The sequence below is a fragment of the Kogia breviceps genome, chromosome 2, assembly GCF_026419965.1.
Source record: "Kogia breviceps isolate mKogBre1 chromosome 2, mKogBre1 haplotype 1, whole genome shotgun sequence".
NCBI classification, from domain to species: domain Eukaryota; kingdom Metazoa; phylum Chordata; class Mammalia; order Artiodactyla; family Physeteridae; genus Kogia; species Kogia breviceps.
This window is the reverse complement of record NC_081311.1, coordinates 79,488,291-79,513,077: the sequence shown is the minus strand read 5'-3', so window position 1 is coordinate 79,513,077 and position 24,787 is coordinate 79,488,291. Positions and strand designations below refer to the sequence as shown.

At 44.6% G+C, this 24,787-nt stretch overlaps 1 protein-coding gene across 2 annotated transcripts in view; it reads right to left on the bottom strand.

Moving 5' to 3' along the window:
- The window catches only part of NID1 (nidogen 1), a 91,927-nt gene that overhangs the window by 52,793 nt on the left and 14,347 nt on the right, over positions 1-24,787 (bottom strand). Inside the window, exons 2-7 of one of the 2 annotated variants that reach the window (XM_059054613.2) lie at positions 16,691-16,990; positions 14,316-14,542; positions 11,039-11,409; positions 8,537-8,686; positions 4,570-4,821; positions 1,745-1,945 (exon numbers count right to left, since the gene is read on the bottom strand). In XM_059054613.2, the coding sequence (XP_058910596.1) occupies positions 1,745-1,945; positions 4,570-4,821; positions 8,537-8,686; positions 11,039-11,409; positions 14,316-14,542; positions 16,691-16,990 (1,501 nt within the window). Of the gene's footprint in view, positions 1-1,744; positions 1,946-4,569; positions 4,822-8,536; positions 8,690-11,038; positions 11,410-14,315; positions 14,543-16,690; positions 16,991-24,787 lie in introns of both variants that reach the window. The other variant, XM_059054612.2, reaches the window with a different exon arrangement.

Sequence of the window (24,787 nt, the reverse complement as noted above, 5' to 3'; positions counted from 1 at the left end):
TCACACCTTGCCCCTTCGCTCACAAGGTGTGTGATCATAGACCAGTAACTAACTTCTTTCCCCCCTGTTTCCTTTCGGACATGGGTTGGGGTGAGGATGAGATAATGTACGTAAAATTTCTGGAATCAAGCAGGTTAATACTCTTATTAAGACACACTACCATTTATGGAGCATTTACCACGCGACTAGCAGAGTGCTAACTGCTTTTTATGGGTTATCTCACTTAGGATTCAATAAATAGAGGCTGCTATAAATAACCCTAGATTCAACGGTTCTCTGATATATAAAAATGAGACACTAATAGATTCCAGTAGCCAATTTCTATAAATTACTAAAGAGCTGTGAGCAAATCTCAATAGAGGGAAACAGTCTTCCCCACTTAGAAGACAGCTTGCTTTTCTCCCATACAATGAAAATCTCAACTCCCTATTTAAAAAAAAAGTATAAAAGACTCTTTATATCTGTGTGCTCTGCTGTAGTTCATAATCAAAGCCAGAAAATATATAAAAGATTAGTGTAAGCTGCCTCCTGTCCGGCTCCCACATGCTGGGCTGCCAGAAACACCATCTGGTCGTAGCCTGACTTGCAGACCAGGGTGCTGTGGCTCCTTGCACCTCCTATTCAACCACTCGTTTTCCCCAGGAGGGCCGGAGCAAGCCACAGAGCCACGGTAATTGGTACAACCTTTCTGGATGGCCATTTAATAAGAGCCTTTTGACTCGGCACTTCTATTTCTAGGAATTTGGTCAGAAAAGAATCAGAAATGTGGTCAAGATCTATGATGAAGATGATTATTTCAACTCATTATGAGACGGAAAAATTGGAAATAACTTAGAAAAGAGAATGGTTTACATTGATATCTCATTAAAAAGTGTTTGCAAAGCCTATTTAAATGAAACTATCAAGTATTCATAATTTGATGCTAACAGGAAAAGTGAAGGTACAATAATGTGGAATGACTGAAATTATGTAAATAGAAACTATATACTTGACTATAGAGTATACAGTAGTATTGCATCAATGTTAAATTTCCTGATTTTGATGAGTGTACTAGGACCGTGTGAGAGGATGTTCTTGTCCTTAGGAAGAACACGTGACATATTTAGGGAATGAAGGATCACGGTGCCTAAAACTTACTCTCCAAAAAAACCCCATATATATATGCATGTATGCGAGAGAGAATGATAAAGTAAATGTAGCAAAATGTTAACTGGTGAGGCTGGGTAAATGATATGTGGAAACTGCTATTTTCAACTTTTCTGTAAATTTGAAATTTAAAAAGTACATACAGATGTATACTATAAAAAAATTATATTATTTTGAAATTATGTAATATGATGAGATTTTATGTTGGGATATTACTTGTGTTGGTATATAGACATGTTGGGATATTTTTTATATGAAAGGAAAAGGCTGAAAGGAAATACACTTAATCTAGTAATAATTGTGTCCTGGTTTTACATCTGTAAGTTATGCTTATTTTCTTTTCTGCACTAAATTCTCTCCAATGAGTGTGCACGATATCTATTAGAGAAAAGGTGCTTTGTATAAGGTACTCCCTGCACTTCCCTCTCCGAAGGCCAGGAGATGGCATGAGCTCAGGGCTGGAGCCTGTGGGTGACGCTGCCCCAGGACGCGGCGTTGCCCTGGGACGAGGCACTGGCCTGGGACGCGACGCTGCCCTGGGATGCGGCGCTGGCCCGGGACGCTGGCGCTGGCCCGGGACGCTGGCGCTGCGGCTCACCCTGGTGGGAGTAGTGGTAGAGCTCCGTGTAGGGCTCGATGTACACCGAGGAGCCGAAGGTGATCTGCGGCACTCGGCCCTCCAGCTCCGTGTCGATGGTCAGGTGTCCGTGCTCATCAATACCGCTGAACTGCTGCTTAATGAACAACTTGTCCGGGTGCCCCACAAAGGTCACCTCAGCCTGGCGGGTGAATTCGCCCCCTGCAAAGCAAGGTCAGTCTGTCACGTTGCTGTCAAGGAAGCCACCCTCATGCCCACCCTGGGCTCACTGCGGGGACAGGCTCACACCTCCTCTGCAGATGCTTTAGTTTGGTTAGTAGAAATGGGGCTGTTGACACCAAGGACAGAGCTGGGACATCCATATGGCCCAACTGAGTCACGCGCAAGAAACAGAAGCTGCTTGCCAGCTGCAAACCAGCATCTGAGATGGGTGGGCTCATGGCTTGTGCTGGAAAAAGCAGGGGATAGGAGCTGGACTCCCAGCTGTGCTGGGTACTGGTTGGGTGAGCTTGAACACGTTACTTAACCTCACGGAGCCTCCATTTCCTGATGATGAAAAAGGGATACGATCTGTCTTGTGGAAATTAGATAAGTACGTTAAAACGTCCTCTGCCAACCATCAAGCGCTCCAGGACGTCGGCTGTGGGAATGAATACTGTAACAGCTAAGCCCTGGTCAGGATGGGCCAGTTGTTCAGGGCGAACTATCACCAGGCCCAGAAACCATCCTAGGAGCACATACTAAGGTGCTGGCTCAGGACCTCCCCTTGGTCTGGGCAGGGAAGCAGCCCCTGACAAGCAGGAAAAAATACCCCCCCCTTCTTCCAGCTTCCTCCCTTTGCCACCTTTGCAGACTCCCGCTAGCATGGCTGGCAGCTACTTCATGATATGTGAAAAGTATATGAAATTTACATTTCAGTGCCCATGAATAATTTCATTGCAACACAGACATGATCATTCATTTGCATATTATCTTTGGCGCTTTCGCTCGACGGCGACAAAGTTGAAGACAGTTAGTCCCCTACATACAGAAGAGTTCTGTTCCGAGAGCGCATGCATAAGTCCAACAAAGCTAGCCTAGGTACCCAACTAACACAATCAGCTATCTAGGGCTGTACTGTAATAGGTTTACAATACTTTTCACACAAATAATACATTAAAAAACAAACACAAAAAATAAAGAAGACATTTTTAATCTTACAGTACAGTACCTTGAAAAGTGCAGTAGTTCCAGCTACATCACCGCTGCTTTTACGCTTGCTTCCAGACATCCTGGGCTTGAAATGAAGATACTGTACTACCGTACTCTATACAGTACTGTACAGTGAAGTACATAAAAGCACAACCACTTGTAGAGGATGCACTCACGTGACAACGTACGCCAGACATGTGAACTGACTTACGTGACTGGACATGCAAACGTAGGTTCGCATCTTTGAAAGTTCGCAACTTGAAGGTTCGTATGTAGGGGACTTATTGTAGCTGCAACAGAGCCCGAATAGCCTAAAACATTTAGGCAAAGCTTAAAATATTTGCTAACTGGCCTTTTGCAGAAAAAGTTGGACAACTCCTGCTTTATAACCCCCAGGTCCCAGGCAGATATCCAGCTGATAACACAGGGGCAGTTAAGAAGGACCATTGTAGTAACAAAGATTTGCTGTTGTAGGGAATTTGTAAAGACTCCCTCAGCCTCCCTGAAGTTGATGTAAGTTACAAAGGACCATCCATTTAAGTCAACCCATATTCAAGGCAACACCAATATGAAATGCTGTGCAGCCAAGGAGGAGGATCTGTGGATCTGGCCGCAGAGCTCAACTACGTCTGCAAAGGGAAGAGCATGTGTTTGCAAGAGATCCTGAACATCGTTATGATATTTAGGGTACACATGCCTGTGGGAAAGGGAGAAACAACATTGGGCCATAAATAAGGTATCTTATACCCTTTTCAAGTATATATCCTCTCCTTTCTTAAAACGTCCACATTTCAGGAAGTTAGGTATTTATGCTCTGTAACTTTGGGAGGGGTGTCTATGCAAAGCCTACCGACCCTGCTCTCAGCAGTGTTTTCACGATAAAGCCATGGCTGAAGCTCCAGTGAGGCTAGGGGTGTTGGAGAAGGCAGGTCTAGGTAGTCAGAGGCAGCGGCTATGTACCTGTGCCCCAGAACAGCAGGCTCCAGGTCCTGGGAGCGGCCAGAGGTGAAGGATGCAGGCTCCTCCACCCAAGCAGTTCCAGGAAAGGGCCTCCAGCACAGGGGGGCCAGCCTCAGCACAGCATGGGAGAGGCCACCAATCCCCCAGGAAAGCATCTCCTCCGCTCCCACCCACCAACAATCTGCCCACATGTCCCCTTAAGACTGAACTTTCCCCGACGGGGACACGGTCTCTAAGCAGCTCCAAGGAAACTCAGCTTTCCTAAGACTCATGAGGATTATGTTTATCAGGCTGACTTTACCAGCTAGCAATGACAGGTTCCTTTTCTCCAAGCAGATACTGAGGAAATGTCAAATATCAGTTTCAGATTAGCTGGGAATTTGGAGGCAGGCTAGATAAATAAAAGGAGCCCCATACTTTGGGTTGTGAGGATATAGGAGCAAACATCATTTGCTCTGCCTAAATCTAAATCTCCACCCTGAAATCACTCCCTGATCAAAATGCAATTCTAGACAGTCTTAGTTAATGTATATTAATTGAAAAACTTCTTGATCATTTTACCTGAACACCTTATTTCCAGAGCCACAAAATACTTATCGGTAAGTTACCTGCAGACGTGGAGTTCCCTTTCCATTCACCCCATCCCATTAATTTTAAGGTCTGACGTCAGTTACCTGTGATGCTAAACCCATTCTTGAATCCATCTTGCTCCACGGCAAACATCCATCCAATGATGCCTCCGATAGGGGCCAGAGGAAGCAGAGAGTACCCGACGGTCTCAGGAATGGTGCTGACGGCTGTGTAGGAGCGCCCATGGTTCATTACCACGTAAGAGTGGAGGTCCGTGTTCTCAAAGACAATGGGAACTTGGCTGTTCCCCACAAAGACCTTCCCTTTCACCTTGCCGTTAACTCTCTGGGGGGTACCTGAGTGAGAAACAAAGAAAGCAGCCAGCCCTTCAGAATAGAATAGCATGCCTAGCAGGATCTGTACCTATAAAAGCAAAGAGCCAAACAGTGCTGAGGTAAAGGGCTTCGGGGTAAGTGGAAGCAGCTGTTCTTCCCCAAAAGGCAGTTCCTATGGCTGTGTCCATGAGCCTTACAAATTCCAATTTCTTCCTCTCTTCCACGCTGATGGATAATGGACAGCAGAAAAGTGAGACCCATTGTTTGATGGAGGAAGGTCTGAGGCAAATAAAACGATCTCATAGACAGTATCATGGGTGGTCTAGAACTCGGTGACATAAATGTGTCACTTTTGAGAGTATCAGGGGCAGAACTAGTCATTTCACTGGGACAGCAGAGCTAAACTGGATAGGACATTTGGTTGCCTGATCTGTAACACATCTTAAAGGGCATCTCCAGCTCAAACACAGGACTGCCAGTCTGAGTCCTGGACCTTCACTCAAGCCAAGCCAGACAGAAGTGGCCACAGCGCATATCGCAGCCCACACGAATATGCCCTCTGACCCAGAACCAGCTTGTGGGCTGGGGTGTGTGTGTTGTTGATCGTTCCATTTAGCCAGCTGGGAAAGATGTGAAACTTACTATGGCATATTTAAAAGCTTTCTTCATAAATTGCTGAACAGTATATGTATAGGACACCATTTTTGAAAATCACATTTAATGATAAATGTTAGCATACACTTAGGGGCAAATATCTGAAGAGATGTACACAAAACTGCTACCAGTGGCTAACTCAGGGTGATATGGTGAACTTTCATTTTCTATGCTATGTATCTCTATAATGTTCAAATATTTATAACTTGCATATATTTATTATTGTTTAATCAGGAAAAGATAAGCTCTCAAGAAATTCAGTTGTTCTTGTATTTGAATAAGAAAATTGAAGGTTACCCAGCCATTCCAAATCCTAGGTATATACCAAGAGAACAGAAAACATATGTCCACACAAAAATTTGTACACGAACGTTCTTAGCAGCATTATTCACGATAGCCAAAATGGGAAAGCACCCGAATGTCCATCAATCGATGAATGGATAAAAAGAATGTGGTATGTCCATGAAATGGATATTATTTCACTAGAAAAAAAGGAATGAGGTACCTGACACATGCTAAAACATGGATGCACCTTGAACACATCATGCTAAGTGAAAGAAGCCAAACACAAAGGTCCCATGTTGTAAGATTCCATTTACATGAAATATCCAGAACAGGAAAACCCATGTTGACAGACAGTAGATTAGTTGTTGACAGAGACTGGGGATGAGGATAAATTGAGGGTGACTGCTAAGAGATCCATGGTTTCCTTCTGGAGTGATGAAAATGCTCTAAAATTAGAGGTAGTAGTTGCACAACTTAGTTAATATACTAAAAAGAACCAAATGGTATACTTCAAGTGAGTGTTTTACTTACATCTTAAAAAAAAAAAAAAACTGAAGGAAGAGGTAAATAAGTCACCTTGGACTGTTCAGGTTTAATGGAGAAATTCTATCACTTACTGATTGTGCATGTCGTGTTTTCCCTTCCTAGATTATAAATGTCTAGAGACAAGACTTTCACACCCAACTCCCTGGCTCCGTCTTAGCAGAGGTTTCTGTGCACAGTAAGTTCTCAGTAAAGTTTGTAGAATAACCTGAGACAAACGAGCCCTCATCTGAGCGTGGTCACCAGTGTTCTGAAGACTTTCTGCTGTGTTCAACATGCCTTAGCTGCTAAACAGGGTCACCGAGGGACTTCCCTAGCCGTCCAGAAGTTACGACTCCACACTTCCACTGCAGCGGGCATGGGTTCCATCCCTGGCCGGGGAAGTAAGACCCTGCATGCCGTGCGGTGCGGCCCCCCAAAATAAAATAAAATAAACAGGTTCACTGATAAGCCAAGGCAGACTCGACACACAGTATTTCTGCAAATAAACTGTGATTACACTGGGGGATGCTGTGAAGTTATAAGACTAATATCAAAAAATGCCTTCCCCGGGCTTCCCTTGTGGCGCAGTGGTTGAGAGTCCGCCTGCCGATGCAGGGAACACGGGTTCATGCCCCGGTCCGGGAGGATCCCACATGCCGCGGGGCGGCTGGGCCCGTGAGCCGTGGCCACTGAGCCTGCGCTCCGCAAAGAGAGAGGCCACAACAGTGAGAGGCCCGCGTACCGCAAAAAAAAAAAAAAAAAAGCCTCCCCCAAACAATTACAGAAACAAGCAGGAAAGCCAGGGGAAGCAAGCCAAATTTCTTCCACCACTCCAAGTTTCTTCCACTTGGAGCTAGAAAACGATTTCAAAAGTAGCAAGACTCCAAAAAATATTTAAATCACAAAACCATGACAGGGTGTGTATAGAAGGTCAAAAAATGTAGCCGAGCAATCTGTCACATCTGAGCTTCCTGCCAAATGCAACCTATCAGCATTTCCAGTCTGATATTTGGCACAGAAAGAGCTAATGAGATTGCTCTTTGAGAAGAAAGGTTCACTGTAGATTTTGGAAGCTGCTCCCAGGGTGAGAGAGAGAAAAAAAGCCAAGCCTAAAACAGAGCAGCAAAGGTATACCATCCCTGGGGCGGTGGGCTTTGGAAGAAAACAGACAACACATTTATAAACGTTAAAAACATCCCCCCAAATTAATATGCAACGTATACAAAATTTTCTTTCGTTGCTGCAGATAGTATTTAACTATCTAACTGTGACCTAGGAGGGAATTTTTTTATTTTAGCAAATTAAAATAACTGATTTAACTTTAGCTATGGCAGGGGATCTGAAAACAAGAAAAGCATTCCTCCAACTGAGCTTTATTTAGTTGTATTGTGTGAAGCACTTGAGGTTCCTCATTAAACACAGGAGGAAAATGACAGGTGACAAGTGAGGTGACTTGACATCTGAAGGAACAAATGTTCAGTATGGTCAGTTTTGGTTTTGTTTTAATTCTGGTTTATGGCCTCAGGTTCCCATAGGTCTCCCTCTCTAAGTAAACTCTGATCCGGACCCTCTAGACTTTTGAAGAGAAGATTCTTCTGACCATCTGAGAATGTCAAGACTGGTTGGTCCTTTTCCGGGGGCAGAGCTCAGAATAGATGCCAGCCCACTGACGCCAGCTGAGTCCGTTTTGGAGTGAGCCCACAATGGGTCTGGGCTCCAGAGTTAGCTGTGATGCACCCCTTATGCTCTTCCATCACCATGTTGGGATTCCAGGGGCATGAGGACAGGTCTTTACCCGCTACATACTTTGGTTTCCACCAGCCCACTGTGGCCTTGCTGGAGTTGAAATCACCATTAGGATGGTCTGAGTGATGCCAAAAGAAAAGGTTTCAAAGAAACGGAGGGAAATGGGGGGCACTGACAATTCGTGGTCCAGGCTGCATAATTTCAACACTTCAGTCTTTGTCTCACGCTAGGGACAGTTGTGAAGATGGGCTCCCTAATGGCCATCATTTCAGAGATGGCGAAACAGCACAGGAAAGAAAGAGACCTCCCCTTATTAGAAAAAAAGGACACTCCCCAGGACCACACCCCCAGTAGAAAAATAAGGGCAAGAACGAGGAATGAGAGATTAACTATCATTGCCCGACTGAAAATACCACCCCCATTTAGAGATCTGGGTAAAGGAAAGATTTCAAAACAAGCACCAAAACAAAAACTCCACTCCTCTCCCTCTCTCCCCCTTCAAACGGAACAGACAGAAGCAAAGTACCTTCTGCAACACACTGCCGGCCGTTCCCCGTGTAGCCGGAAACACAGCTGCAACAGAAGCCGGTGGCAAAGTCCCTGCACTCTGCGTGCACGGAGCACTGGTGTCTGTTGTTGGCACACGTCTGGTGGGAATCTGTGTTGTAGCTGAAAACTGCTTGGAGAGAACACAGCACACCTGTAAGCGCTTCACAGGGCTCTGGACCAGGAGGCTTTCTGACCCTACGCCCTCAGCTGTGCAAGACTTGACATCGGCTCAGGCAATTCAGACCCAGGGCTCTCTACCTGTAGCCACTTAAATAGTATAGTCGTTCCATTATTCAAACCACCAAAGCAAATGGGTCTAAAGGGAGTTTGAGAAATCACAAGGGTGAATTCTTTAAAAATGCTATAATCCAATGTCCTCAGTATCACGGAATCAGTATCAGGTGACTGCCACCCAGTGTCAATCTTAATATGGCATCCATCTAATGTCGTCAGATCCGCTTCACATTTTGGGCAGGACGGACCTTAAAATTTTTTAAAATTATCTTTTATTGTGGTAAAATATAACATAAAGTGCCATTTTAACAAGCTTAAAGTATTTTTTAAATATTTTGACCCTTTCTTCTCACCAGGGGATAAATCTGAAGCTCCTGAGTCAAAAGCTAGTTAGAAATAATTCCTCAGTCATACCTGGTCTAAAAGCCTTTGACCCAAGAAACAAGAAGAATTTCTCCCTATTTTAAATGTCTTCCTCCCAGGTTCATTTTATTGGATGATGAACTAGCTCATTAAACTCAAAAATCCAGAGCAAATTAATTTGAGATGAAGTTCAAAAATACAAAAGGGGATGAACTTTTAGAGGAGATAATGACCCACTTTATAAATGACTGTTATGAGTGAAGAGAAAAGTAAAGTTTAACTCCAGGTAGATTCCATGAGTCCTACATACCCAGAAGGAAATTTCCTGTATGTATAAAGATGGCGTTTGGAGCTGAAAATACTTGGGCCCTGAGCTGAACGCATGTGATGCTACTGATTGCTTAAGCCCAGCTCCCAGTGGGTCTGTTATGGTCGAGGTATCTGTGGGTGACTATTCAAATCACACCAGGAATGCACTGCTGGCTACAGAAGACTGACCTTTCTAATAAAAACAGTGAAATAACTGGGATCGAGGGCAGAAAAACATCTCTTTTAAACACAGTTGGGGTTCAAATCTAGACTTTTCTTTTTACTAGTACCAAGGAATATGCTACCATAAATTGCTGGGGCTAGCTATGCTCTCATTTAAGTGATGGCTTCACAAATGAGAATTTCAGAGACACCTATGTGGGGGGAAAGCAGGATGAGACTCAAACCTCACCCGGAAAGTAAACATATGTGCCGGTAAACATATGCAATCCATCTTGGGGCGACCACTCTGAGGCCCAGCTATAAGAGCAGAGTGCAACGTGCTAGGTGTCAGCATTACCCCAGGAAACCCAGGGTGCCACGTGTATAAAGGGAGCCCTGAGACATGAACCACGTCCTCATCATGTCACTAAGGGCAGCTTCTCCATTTCTGTGCTTCAGAGGTAAGTAAGCACACTATCCTGGCCACCAGATCCTGTCCATGCTTTGGGATACTCAATAAGAACAAACAACTGACTATTGCTACGAGACAAATCACAAGTAAGGAGAAATAAAAATGGGTGAATAATGTGGAATTGAGTAGATGTTTTGAGGGCCTTATGATAACTTCATAGTTGAAGCAGTTGTGCGTCATAGTAAACACCATTTAAAGGCTTGGACCATCCCCTTGATAGGAATCTTAATGGATTATAGGTCAACCTGAAGGGCAAAGAAATAATGAACACAGTCTAGTTCAAATGTCTTTTATAAGACAAATCAAAGCATGCTGGGGTTCCAGTGGTTTTCCCTGAAAATGTAGCAAAAATCTGATATAATACGGTTGATTAGAAGATATTGTACTTTAAAACCATCCTCAAAAAGAGGATCTACTTATTTTGTAGTTTTAAATGTTCACAAACTAACTCTGAAACTGATAGGGCCCGGGAGGAAAAATAATCAACCATCCTCCTTCCAAAACCAAGAGGAAATAAATTTCAAAGATAAACCGTGTCAATAGCCAAAGGAATTTCTAAAATGTTTTTTCAGGTGGGTGAATATACTGCTGATCTCAGAAGTCACAAATAAGGAAGGAAATCTGACTATCAAAATAATTCTAAAGCACTTTTCTCCTTAAAACAGAAAAAAAAAAGAAAGAATAATAGAAGACTTGAAAGAGGACATGTTCTACAGTCTCCATAACCCCAGCCCTAATGGCCAGATCCCTTGGAGTCTCTGAAGCCTTCGGGCCCATCGACCGACGCTCTGCAGCTGTGAGTTCCACCCCTCCTTCCCCAGGCGCTCATCCTTACAAACCACCAAATAATGCAGCTGACACCCCGCCGGCAATGCTCCCCTGTCTGGAAACCCAAGTATCCAAGAAGGTACCTACCACCTGCAACATAAATGGCCTTACCAACTCCTGTTTCCTCAACTTCATCCACATCTATGACCTGTGGTTGCTGCTGGGGAAACCTCTCCACTGGCAGCTGGAAAGATCTGGTCCTCTCCGTGGGAGGTCCAGGGGGTCTCTCAGTAGCCAGGAGGTCGGGGGAGAGATCACTGGGCATGTTGTATGTGCCAGTGTCTCCCCTTCTCCGGGCCTCATAGGGGAGCGATGTGGTGCCCGTGTCCTCCAGGCTCAGAGGTGTCACTGAGTCATAATCATCATCATACTCTGCTCCGTCGTCCAATCCCAGGTTCACGTCCGAGGGCACCACGCCACTGGCCGTGGCCGGACTCCCAATCTCAAACACCCAGATGCCTTGCTGCCCAGAGTTGCTGCTCCTAGGGGGAAGGACAGGCTTCTTGGAAACGGGCCAGCAACCCACAAACAGACCCCAGCAACCAAGCGGAAGGAGCCCTGGGGACCCGTGTCAATCTGAGACCCAACGCCTGCTTCTGCCTGCAGCCTTGGTGGAGGAAGAGAGAGCAGATGCAGTCCCGTCTGGTCATCACAGAGCTGAGACCGTCCAGGGGGATACGGTGAGGCTGTACCCAATGGGCACAACCCTAGCAAAGGCTTAGTCTCAGCCATTCGAGAGGCACGCTTCAGGGACATTTTCAGGCCTTAAAATGCAATTTATAGGAGTCACTGATCATGTGCTTTACCATCTAAGCAACCTGTTGACCGGAGTCATTCATTTTCTGTTATTCTCTTTCCAGGGCATGGTGTGATACGATAAGAAATATGTATTTGGTCCTTGTCTCTGGTTCTGGCATATAACCCCTAAAATCCCTGTCATCTCTGGAGTGATAAGAGTGTCTTTTTGTATGCTAATGAGGTGGCTGGTGGCTGGGGACCCTGGGTAGCTTCAGGATGGGGTCTGGTCACTAGGAAGAATAAGGCTTGATTACAGGGTTGGAATTTTCTTCCCCACACCTTGACTTCCAGGGAGGGTGGTGAGGAGTGGGGTTGGAGAATAAGTTAATCACCAATGGCCAATGGTTTAATCAATCATGCCTATGTAATAAAAATTCCTTAGTGATGAGATTGACAGAGCTTTTGGGCTGGTGAACACATCAAGGGGCTAGGAGGGTGGTGAGCCCAAAGAGGAACATGGAAGCCCCTCACCCACTCTTCCTCCCATACCCTGCCCTATGCATCTCTTCTATTTGGCTGTTCCTGAATGTATCCTTTATAATACACTGGTAATAGTAAGGAAAGTGCTTTCCTGAGTTCCGTGAGCCATTCTAGCGAATTATCGAACTTGAGCAGGGGTTCATGGAGACCCCCGATTTATAGCTGGTTGATCAGAAGTGCAGGTGGCAACCTGGGACTTGCAAGGCATGTCTGAAGTGGGGGCAGTTTTGTGGGACTGAGCCCTTAACCTGTGAGGTATGTGCCGACTCCAAGCAGTTAGTGTCAGAACTGAATCGAATTTTAGGACACTGAGCTGGTGTCTGAAGAGTTGGAGAATTGGATGGGGAAAAAACCCCACAAGTTTGGTGTCAGAAGAGTTATGAGTGAAAAATAGTACAGAGTTGGTTTATTAGAGATCCCAACACTGTTAGCTGTGGAACCTTGGACAGGTCTCAGTTTACCTTTTTATGTTAAAAGGGTGTAGTGAAATACAAATGATATTGACAATCTAAAGGCATTTTATAGTTATAAAATACAATATAATAACCCTAATCTCTACTTCTTGCACCACCATTTTTACTGTTCTTCTGTGTGTGATTGGAAGTGTTCCTATAAGAAATTATGTAAAATGACCAGCTCATATAATGGAAAGAAGGGACATACACTACTTGGTAGAGAATACTGAGCAAAAGATTGGGGTTGGACAGAGAATGAGGAATCAAGAAAGTCCTGCAGAACTTGGACGTCTAATCAATCAGTCTTCTTGGGACTCAAATAAAGGCAGCGATACGCAGGAGCTTGCTTGAACCAGCTTGTAAAAAATTAAATTACATAAACTTGCAATTAAATAATCTATATTAAAAGGAGAGGCAATCAAAAAGATACATATACCCCAGTGTTCATTGCAGCTCTATTTACAATAGCCAGGACATGGAAGCAACCTAAAGGTCCATCGACAGATGAATGGATAAAGAAGATGTGGGACATATATACAATGGAATATGACTCAGCCATAAAGAAGAACGAAATAATGCCATTTGCAGTGACATGGACGGACCTAAAAATTGTCATACTGAGTGAAGTAAGTCAGAGAAAGACAAATATCATATGATATCGCTTATATGTGGAATTTTTTAAAAATAGTAATAAATAAACCTATTTGCAAAACAGAAATAGAGTCACAGAGGTAGAAAACAAACTTATGGTTACTGGGGGGAAAGCAGGGGAGGGATAAATTAGGAGATTGGGATTGACATGTACACACTACCATATATAAAATAGATAGCTAATAAGCAACTACTGTAGAGCACAGGGAACTCTACTCAATACTCTGTAATGACCTATTATGGGAAAAGAATCTTAGAAAGAATGGATATATATATGTATAATTGATTCACTTTGCTGTGCACAGCAGAAACTAACACAACACTGTAAATCAACTACAATAAAAATTTAAAAAAATAAAAGCAGAGGGAATAAATACTTGAAACTCATCCCATCTGTATTATGTTACTATTAGCTATGTTCTTCAAGTTATTTGAATCTACTGCACCTCTATGGTGAGAATACTATATAATGGTTCACCTTTTCTCGACCCCAGGTTGAGCGACATGATGTGAGCAGCTGGAAACTGGCCATGGTAGGAGTATTTACACCACAGAAATAGGCAAATGCTATAAATGAGGGCTTCCCCAACCCACCTAAAGCCAGTTGCTAAGCATTTACCAGCACACCATTAAAGTGTAGTGGAGCTTTAGACTCAATTGGCAATATGAAATTGGGAGGGGTTTTCTCAGCCTTGGGGTCATAGCAGGACATAGTTTTGAATAACTTGTATTTCTAACTTTATACGTATAGAAGAGATGGTAAAACTGTCTCAAATGAGAATGATATCTAAAAACTTGGATATCTGTTCATTCTAAGAGTATATTCCCTTGAGTTCATCAGAAAAACAAAGTACTCCATGATATAAAAATTATATACAAAATTTAAATCCATGGGAACATTTTTAGGTAATGTTCTATATTGCCCATTACATTATTCTCAATAAAACAGTAAAATGATAGTCATATTAAGGGGAGAATCTACTGAAGAACAAAAAAAAGCATACTTGGCCAAGTTTCCAATTGATTCTCTGTCATTAGCAAATATATTATAAGCTCCGTCGCTCTTCCATATTAATCCTACTAAACCTTGGCTGAAAGCAACCACTGCGGGAACTTGGTTCTCATCCTTCTTTGAGAATGTCGTATAGAACTGCAGACCATCTTCAGGATAAAGGAAAATGGCGTAGGTGCTGGAATCAGAGGAGGCCAGAACAGCCTGGAATGTGTTTCTCTGTGAAGATGAGTTAAAATTCAGTTACTCAGGAAAATATCTACAGATCTTAAAATGTGCTCTTCATCAGATCGTATCTAAAAAATACAGAGATGGCAGTATTTACACCTCATTCTAAAGAAATACTTTTGTAGGACCAAGTATTCCAGGATAATTCCACTTAAATATCTCTAAAGCTATGTCACCATGAAATTTTCTAATTAATCAATGAATACTTTCTACATAACCGTGACCCTAAGGTTAATGAAAAACTATAGAGATGGCACCTCCAGGTAGTGGCCTAAATCTCATGCAACTTAGAAAATTCTTACCCACAGAATTTGTTTCCACGGCCATTGAACATATTCAACCACATTCATTATTTAGCTGATTGAGCCCAAGCACCGTGCAGTAAGAAAGAAAACGAGCTTTGAGAGAAAGCAAATCTGGATCCAAATCCTGCTCTACTCCTCACTGACTGTGTGACCTTGGGCACGTTACCTAACCTCTCTGAACCTTGATCTGTGAATCTGTAAGATGGAGATAAAGCCACCTACCGCACAGAAATGTTGGGAGGACTACGTGAGCTAGCGTATGAAGGGCCGGGCACAGAGAACATATTCCTAATGTTAGTACCTCTCCTACGCACCGGGCATTGTCCTGAGCACTGTGAAGTACAGGATCGCCGCCCTTGAGAATTTACAGTCTAGGTGGGAAAATTGACATGTGAACGACACATTGCCAAACTGGAGGATAGATTCTGTAATGGAGTTGTGTGCAGGCGAAGTGCCCGATGCTGGGAGGAGCCGGGGCGGAGGAGGCGGAAAGAACAAGCAGGAGCTGGCCACGTGCAGTGAGGGTCAGGGAGAGGCCATGGCAAGCAGAGAGCACAGCTAGTGCAAGAGACTGTGGGTAAAACAAACAAGCAAAAAGCCTCAGCAGGGAATTGCAAATAATCTGATACAGCTGCTGCAAGAGGGTGCAGAGAAGTAAGAGTGAGGGGAGAGTTGGCCCGGGAAGCAGGCAAGAGCTCTGCACAAGGGGCTGGGCAGGTATCACTCAAGTGAATGGGATGCACACTCGAGAAATGGAAGGTTTTAAACAGTTTTCAAGTACAGCACTCAGGCAGATACAGGCGGCAAAGCAAAACGAAGCAAAACACGCCAGAGAGACTTCTCCAAAGTGTGCTCTATGGGAGGCAATGTGTCTTATTTGGGAGGGAGAAGGGTGTGGCCAAAAGGTTTGGGGATGGCTAAATTAAACAAAATTAAGCAGGTTTCTGTACTATAGGACTTCCCAGAGTGAGTCACCATGCGGGAGATACAGTTTTAGCGCTTTCCAAACTTATTTGGTCCGAGGAGTCCTTTTCCTCAAGGAATGTCTGTGGGACCAGCGTTCTGTGGTACACACTTTGGGAACCACCAGCTGAGAACATCCCCCATTTAAAGGGAGTGCTTTTGGACCTTTCAAGTTGCTCTCTACCCTGTAATGCTATAAAAATTAAACAATGGTGGAGCAAATTTATTTTTCCAAGGAAGAAATCGAAGCATGTCCTAAGAGTCACCTCAGATCTAGAGATGGCTTCTTCAAATATTCCCCTTCCTTCAAGGGCAAGTCCAAGCTCTACACACCCTAACACCTTTCCCAACCGCTGCATCCACAAGAGACTCCCATCCCTGGTTATGATGAAACTTGTTTCCTGAACCATCCACATGGTACAAATGGGTTTTGTCCCCCCAGCTAGAGTGTGGGTCTGGTCTTTATTTCTTCACATCTCTTGAGACTGCTTAATTAGTTTAACCTATCACTTCATATTAATAAATTCTCTATTTATCTAGAAGCCACCTCCCACTATCCGCCACCCAAAGTAAGAGCAGCGAGGGCTGTAATTTATCAGCCCTGTTCTTGCCATGTGGCAATCTTCTCAGGAATTGGCTTTCTTTACATCTAATCATCATTACAGCATAGATTTATGTAGCCCTGCAGATAAGGTTTTGGAAGTTTCAGACCTGCAATAAACAGCTTACTAGATTTTGCTTTGGATGTCTGTCCAGTCTTTATCAATCGCATGGGCGTGGTGTACATCAGAGTAGCACAAAAACCAGAAGACCAAAGTGTACAAAGCCAACATGTTAGACTATTTGCCCTTGTGCCTGGGTGGGTGCTTACCTTGCCTTCCTGGGCAGAGTCCTTGCTGGGCCCTTGGTAGGGAGCCACGGATTCCCAAGTCACAACGACCACGCTTCTGGGCTTGAAAGAGACTTCCGGGAACCCCCTCTGGACACACTCCGCTGCCAGCTGAGTGACAGAGGTAGATGAGTCTTCCCGATAGTAAACCTTCCCAAGGCCATCCGTCGTGTCCAAGTCCGCCAGGAAAGGGGCAACTGCTCCAAAGGTCGGTGGGAAAAGCCCAGGATGGGATTCTTTGGCTGGGGGCTCACTCATGGCAATAATGCCATTTGTGGTAATCTGTACAAAACCAAACATCATTAAGAGGAGTGCAGAAACTTACAATCAAAAATTGGGAGCAACGCAAATACCCATCAACAGGAGAAGAGGTAAATAAATTCTGGCCATTTCATACAATGGAATACTACACAGTAATTTTTTAAAATACACAAAACAACATGAGTGAATCTCACAAATATTAAGCCAAGCAAAAGAATCCAGACACAACAATAGTGCACAGTATATGATTTCATTTATATGAGAATCAAGAGGAAAGCGGTGTAGTTCAGTTAACTGCAATCAATCGCAAATGTACACAATACTTGCACTTGTAGAGTACATAAAGATAAAATTATCTCACCTCTTTTTTCCTTGAAAAAAGAAAGAAAGGAAAGGAAAAAAAAAAAAATGATGTGCAGAACCGATGTCTTCTTCGGGGAGACTGAGCTCCCGTTCACAGAATGCTGTCATAGTGTATCAAACATGACAGTGTGTCAAATACAAAAAAATTGGAGAAAGACATGATCCAGAACTGTAAAACTCAGCATTCTTTTCCTAGGGAGGATGGCCTGGTAGAAGGAAGAGATGCAAGAATCACAGGACCTGACTCTGGCATAGTCACCAGACCTTGGGCAAGGGTCTTAAACTTCGTGTCGTAGGCTTCCCATGTGTGTGGTTTGTGGCACACGAAGGACCGTTCAAACATAAGTCATCATCAAAGACTGTGTTAATTTACTCAACAGAGTAATCGTTACAAACCAGGGCTGTGCTAAGCACTGTGGGTCCACAAATAAGTAGAATCCAGGCTCTGCCTTCAAGGCACCCACAATCCAGAAGGACATGGAGATGGACTAAGAAACAGATGATACGACAATAAGCAAACAAGTGTCAAGAAGTAAAGGTGGATGGGCCACGATGGTGGTGTTATTTTTGAACAGATTAATGAATTACATCAATAGCTAACATTTATTAAATGTTTACCATGTTCCAGACCTCTTATTAACATCTAATCCTCAGAAGAACCCTGTAAAACTAGCTGTTACTATTATCCACATTTTTTCTGAGGTGGAAAATGAGGTAAGTTAATCAATTTGTCCAAAGTTACCAATAAGAGGCCTCACCAGGATTTGAACCCAAGGACCCCGACTTCAAAGTCGGCCCTCTCAATCACTACATGTACAGCCTTCTTGAAACCTGTTATCACTTCTTGAAACGAGTTTATAGCCTATGAAAAGATTTCACTGTTCTTATCCAGCTAAAACCCACATTCCCTGGGAGAATGGGGAAGGGACTACAGCCCCCTGGCAGTGGGGGTGCTTGGGCCTCCTGCAAAGCCATGCTTAGAATGAGGCTTTGAGGGCTTCCCTGGTGGCGCAGTGGTTGAGAGTCCGCCTGCCGATGCAGGGGACGCGGGTTCGTGCCCTGGTCCGGGAAGATCCCACGTGCCCCGGAGCGGCTGGGCCCGTGAGCCATGGCCTCTGGGCCTGCGCGTCCGGAGCCTGTGCTCTGCAATGGGAGAGGCCACAGCAGTGAGAGGCCCGCGTAACACACACACACACACACACACACACAAAGAATGAGGCTTTGAGCCCTTCCCACATCCTTGTTAGTGCACAGTTCACTGGTGACAGAGAACACCACGCCAGTGATCTTTCTACTGCCAGTGATCTTTTTACTTCCGGAGTCCATGAATTAAAAACAAAAAAATCCCTAATCCAATGAGAGCGACTTTGCATATGGCCCTAGTTTACACTTCAAGAGGCTACATATTGGAAGAACACAGCAGCAAAGAGAGTTACAATTGTTCGGGAGTTCATTAGAAGGCCTGTGGGTTTTCCAGGTCACTTACTTCCCTCCCTCCTCTTCCCACGGCCTTATCCTTCAGTCACTTCAGACCTCATTCCTAGAGAAGGCGGCAGCGGCCAACAAGAAGGAAAGGAACTTAAGACCAAACGCTACAACATGCCAAGAACCAGGTAAAAAGTTTCGATGTGATGGAGCCAATTTGGGCCCCGGTAAGGGAAAAGGACAGGTTTGAGAGTTAAGCGTGGACCTAGCAAGATCCTTCCTTTTTACCAAGTGTCACGGTCTGTTAACTGTTCAGGTGACATATTTTCCATCATCACCTGGCACCAGCAATGATTTTCTAGAATGCATGGACAGGCTGCAGAGAAGGGAGTCAGGGAAGGAGCCCCGTCCAGCTGGTCTCCTGCCCTCTTCGCCTCCACCCCATCCAAACATCTCCCAGCACAAACATCCTGATTGGGTTGCCGTGAGAGAGCGTGGGAAACAGCTCACTTTCGCAAGCCACCAGAAGCTGGCAGTTACCGGCTGCCAGTGGGAAGCGGTCACATGGAAGCCACGTACAGACAACTTGGTCTTAAAAAGCTGTTTTCCAGTGAAATTTAAATCAGGCCAACAATTTTGAAAATGTTCCCGGTGCCTTACATTATTGAGAATCTGGGCACAGCAATTTCTGTTTTCACAAGGAATGCTTTAGGAATTGAGTTTTTAGACAAGAAGCATGACACCCTGCCTGCAAATGCTCTGGACAAAGACCAGATAACCCTCATTAGTATTAGTAGGAAAATTATTTTTCAGGCAGTTTTACGGCACATTCAACTCACTTGTCTATGATAATGAAGAAAGATGTCATACACAGAACACCCGGAAGTTTCATTTGATTCTTCAACTTCTTAGTAAACGTTTTCAGTTTTGTTTTTGTTTTTTTCCAAATGTAACAATTAATGGCCAACTTGATGAATGATATTCCTTTACATTGGGGTGCCAGGCTTATTTCACAAATCTGTCCAGCTCATGATACTCCTACTGGCCTGGTTCCTTTCCTCTGTCTTGTTCAAGTCGAGCAATTTGACAGAAGGCCAGGCGCACAAAGGGAAGGGCCTAAAAGGCACTTAGGAGGCCAGAAGGACAGACCTGGGTACCACTGAGACAGGCTGGGACCTGGGACCCTCTACCAGGGCGCTTGCACTTGGACCTGGACAGACGTCTCCTCCAGCAACAGAATACAAAGAAACTATAGGGGACTAAAAATAACTGTGTGCATACGCAGTTGGGACAAATTATGAACGATAAGATACAAAAAGGCCACAAACCAATCGCCACTCCTGAGGTCCCTGGAGCAAAAGCAGGGTACTTACTGTGCATGACCCCTGCACACAGCACCACCAAGGGGGTGGGCAGGCCATCTAAGCCACCCCTCAGGCCCGACCCACCAATCCGCTCCCACCCTCACCCCATTTAAGGGACCAGCTCACCGCACCCCACCCTAGGAGTACAAGCAAGGGTGCCTGTTTCTTGTTTTTACCCCTCAAGCTGCAGCACAAGTCCCAGTATAGCCTTGCCTGAGTTTCTTGTCTGGCTTCTTATCAATTTCTATTGATTAAAGAATCCAAGGACCCAGGTCAGTAACACCATCTCCAAAGGGACTAGACTGGGGACCACAGAGAGAGAGTCACGCAGCCGTCTGTCCAGCTGCCCAGGGCTGTTGCCATAACAGCTGTTCACCCAGTTGCTTAAGCCAGGAAACCTGGCAGTCGGCCTTGATTCCTTGCTCTTTCTCATCCCATGTCCTGTGTGTCCGGCCTCCAAAGTATACGGCACTTTCTCCACCCCTGCGACCACCAGCACCCCTCTTCCCCACCTCCTGCACCCATATGATGGGCTCTTTCTCGCCTCTTCCAGGGCTCAGCTGAAAGAACACCTTCTAAGGGAGTCTCCTCCATCCATCCAGTGTAGGCTCCCCTGGCTGGCCCCTCCTCCTCCCTTCCCTCACACCTGGCCCCCATTTATATCTCCGCCTCCTATTTGTGTCCTTCCAGGCACAGACCACAGATTGTAGGGAATCTCACTGACTCATCCACCAGCTCTGGCCGCTCTCCCCACCGCCACAGTACATCCCTTGTGGTCCAGGACCAGGTCCGTCTTGGTCTGTGCCATAGCTACAGAGCTTATCCCCTGCCTGGCACACGTAAGCTCCCTCCCTTCCCGACTCCCTCCAGGAAGTGCAGAGGGGAGGTTCATAGGGATAAAGCCTCCCACCAAGGCTGTCTCAGAAATACTGCCCGGTGAGCTTCGAGAAGGGCCACAGCATTATGTGTCCGCGGTTCTTCCGCTGGAGTGCGACACAATTTACTAAAACACTTTGCATAAATGTGAACGGATAACTCAAGTCTGAGCAGGTCTCTAGATCTAACAACCACTTTACAGGAAATACAGGGGACAGAGGCACTCTTAGAGGATACCATAGGGATGTGACCAGCACCATCCAGAATATGGGACATCCTGAAGGACAAATACCCGGTTTCTTTAATAAATGCATAGAAAAAAGGTGAGGGGAACCTGTAGATTTCAGAAGTCGTGAGGTACATATCTACTAGACATGATGTGTGGTCTTTGCCTGGATCCTGATTTAAACCAGTCAACTGAAAGGCCAAATAAAATACTTTATGAACCTATGTGATATTGGATGACATTAAGGAAATATTGTTAACTTTTTAGGTGTGATCATGATTTTGCAGGGGGTTTTTTGTTTTTGTTTTTATTTGTGGCTGCATTGGGTCTTCGTTGCTGTGCGTGTGCTTTCTCTAGCTGCCGCGAGCGGGGGCTCCTCTTCACTGTGGTGCACAGGCTTCTCATTGCGGTGGCTTCTCTTGTTGCAGAGCACGGGCTCTAGGCACGCGGGCTTCAGTAGTTGTGGCACGTGGGCTCAGAAGTTGTGGCACAGGGGCTTAGTTGCTCCGTGGCACGTGGGATCTTACCGGACCAGGGTTCGAACCCATATCCCCTGCATTGGTAGGCGGATTCTTAACCACTGCACCACCAGGGAAGCCCCCGTTTTGTTTTTAAAAAGTCTTTTTTTTTTGAGATACATTCTGAAATATTTACAATGAAATAAAATGTTTGGGATTTGTTTAAAAACAATTCAGTTTAGGTAAGAGGGGAGAATATTAAGAATAGGTGGGGATATAGGTGAAACTAGACACACCATAAATGGATACATGTTGAAGCTGAGTGATTCATGAGAATGCATCATAATATTCTATTTGTGCATATGTTTAAAATTTTCAAAATGAACTTTAAAAAATAGATAATGAAGTGATTAATCTAAAGTTTAAAGTTTCTAAAGAAAGGCAGTTAACTTTTATAGCTAAGCCCACATGAATGCTCTCTGTGAGGAGGAGGGCCCACGTTCACTGTCTGAATCCCTCCTTCCCCAGACTGGACCACCCCTTCCCTCACAACCCCTGCCTCTCTTCTACCAGAGATTTCCAGGAATGTTAGTTGCACTGGGCGAGCACTAGATTGTGTTAATGAGTAGAAGGTGCTGGTGAAAGCAGGTTTAGTAATTAACATGAACCAAAAGTTGCAGACGCTTGAGGCACCAGGTGCAGGGCCCGGAGTCCAGAAAGAAACAATTATTAAACATAAGTATTAAACAGCAGTCACCAGTATTATTTTCTGTTCACCACTTTGTGCCAGCTGAAAAATTACATGGATTATAGGACCAGGTTTTAGTTTTGATATGAATGTTGGTGAGGAAAAGTCTAGAGTAGAAATACATGTGCTGGAATTTTTTTTTAATTGCTTACACTTCTCCAAACTCACCATGGTGTTTCACCTACTTAACACTGCATAGTTTTGCATTTATGGTCCCCTCAGCCTCGAAGACACTCACTCAGCTTCTGTCCGTGGCAAAGTCCCATTTCTCCCTGTGAAGCCCTCCTGCCCTCCCCAAGCAGGGTTTAGCACCAGCTCCTTTACATCTGCACCTCTCTCTATCTTTGTGCCATTTACAGGCCCAAAATGGAGTCGCTTATGCTAAGCCCCACATCACCAAACTGAGACTTATTTCATTTTGCATAGCTCCTCGGAGCTCCTTTCTATCTGCTAGATTGGATGCTGCCCGATTCGAATCGATTTTTGCTCAAATAAACGCTTAACAATTTTAATATGCCCCAGTTTATCTTTTAAGAGCTTGCAATTAGCACCTTGGACTCCTGACTCAGGAGCCCTGAGTCCCAGTGGCACCAGCACATTCCTTGCTGTGAATTATGTAATAGGGAAGAACAAATCTAACTCTATATTGGATCTGTTTCTTTTATTTTAACCTTGAAGCAATTATACTCCAATAAAGATCTATTATTAAAAAACAAAACAGGGCTTCCCTGGTGGCACAGTGGTTGAGAGTCCGCCTGCTGATGCAGGGGACGTGGGTTCGTGCCCCGGTCCGGGAAGGTCCCACATGCCACGGAGCGGCTGGGCCCTTGAGCCATGGCCGCTGAGCCTGCGCACCTGGAGCCTGTGCTCCACCACGGGAGAGGCCACAACAGTGAGAGGCCCTTGTACCGCAAAAACAAAACAAAACAAAAAGAATGTTTCCTGTAGCCTGGAATATACAGGACAGCCCATTCTCAAGGCTTTGAACTTTAAAGATATAACACTTCTCCATTCATATAGAGATAAAAAGTTGCAGAACAGAGAATAACATTTGTCCTGTTGGATGTTTATAGGAACATTGTCACCAGACCTACATGGCCTGCTGCAAGAACAAAGGATTCTGGCACCAAGAAGTGTGCACCAACCAACCACACCCCCCTTGCCTTTTGGTATAAAAGAAGCCTGAACCCTAACTCAGGGAAGATGGTTCTTTGGGACACTAGTCCCCCATCTTCTCAGTCTGCTGGCTTTCCAAATGAAGTCACTATTCCTTGTCCCAACACCTCTCTCGATTTATTGGCCTGTCATTCAGCGAGCAGTATGAACTTGGACTTGGTAACTACAACATGACAAAACTCTTGCGAAATTTTATTTTATTTTTTGGTCACACTGCACAGCTTCCAGGGTCTTAGTTTCCCAACCAGAGAGCGAACCCACGCCCCCTGCAATGGAAGCTCGGCACCCTAACCACTGCACCGCCAGGGAAGTCCCAAAACTCCTGTGAATTGAATGCATTCCTGAGAAAGTCTGTCTGTATTATTGAGGGCTAAAGTAATAATGATGATGATTATGATGTTATAGTATTGTCTTAGGGTAACTCTAACCAAATATTGCCTCGCTGAGGCTTTTGGTGGCGTAATAATACATTGCTTCTTTATTGAAAAACAGCTACATCCAACTCACTGACCAATGTAAATGCCGCCCTGAATCCTGCTGACAGTTCACACTGGGAAAAAGAAGTTACTTCAGCAAAGTTAATGTTCAGCTCAGCCGTGTTACTAGTGCAACTTAACAACCCTGTACAGAACACACCTATTCACTCACCCCAAACAATAGGCTCTTCATCCAGCGGCACCATCAATTACATCACAAAACGCCCCTGGGTGAAAATGCAAGCCTCACAGGGCTAACAGTTGGAGCCACTTACTTACAATTGTTTCAACTCAGCTGACAGTAAGAAGAGGCCGGACAGAGCACTAACTCATGATGAGGAAGTGGCCCCCATTTAAAAAAAAAAAAAAAAAAAAAGCACTTCCAATCTCCTGTGCATCTTTAAAATGAACTTACAGGCAAATGAAGCCCTGGAGAAAGTCTAAATGCAGATACTCCATACATTAAAATTATGTGTTAGATTCCTTATATGCAAGCAAACTCTGAGGAAGTAAAACTACAGCCATCTTTTTTGACTTCCATGAGCCTGGTAGCAGGCCCCAGGGCAGAATGCTTTTCCCCTGCAACCGTGAGGGGAAAGCCTTCTTTAAAACAGATGTGGTTAAGAATACTTGAGGTAGGCACAAATAAGAAACAAATGGGCTCCTTTTAGAAATGCAAAGAGCGGTACTGGGAAGACAATGAAAT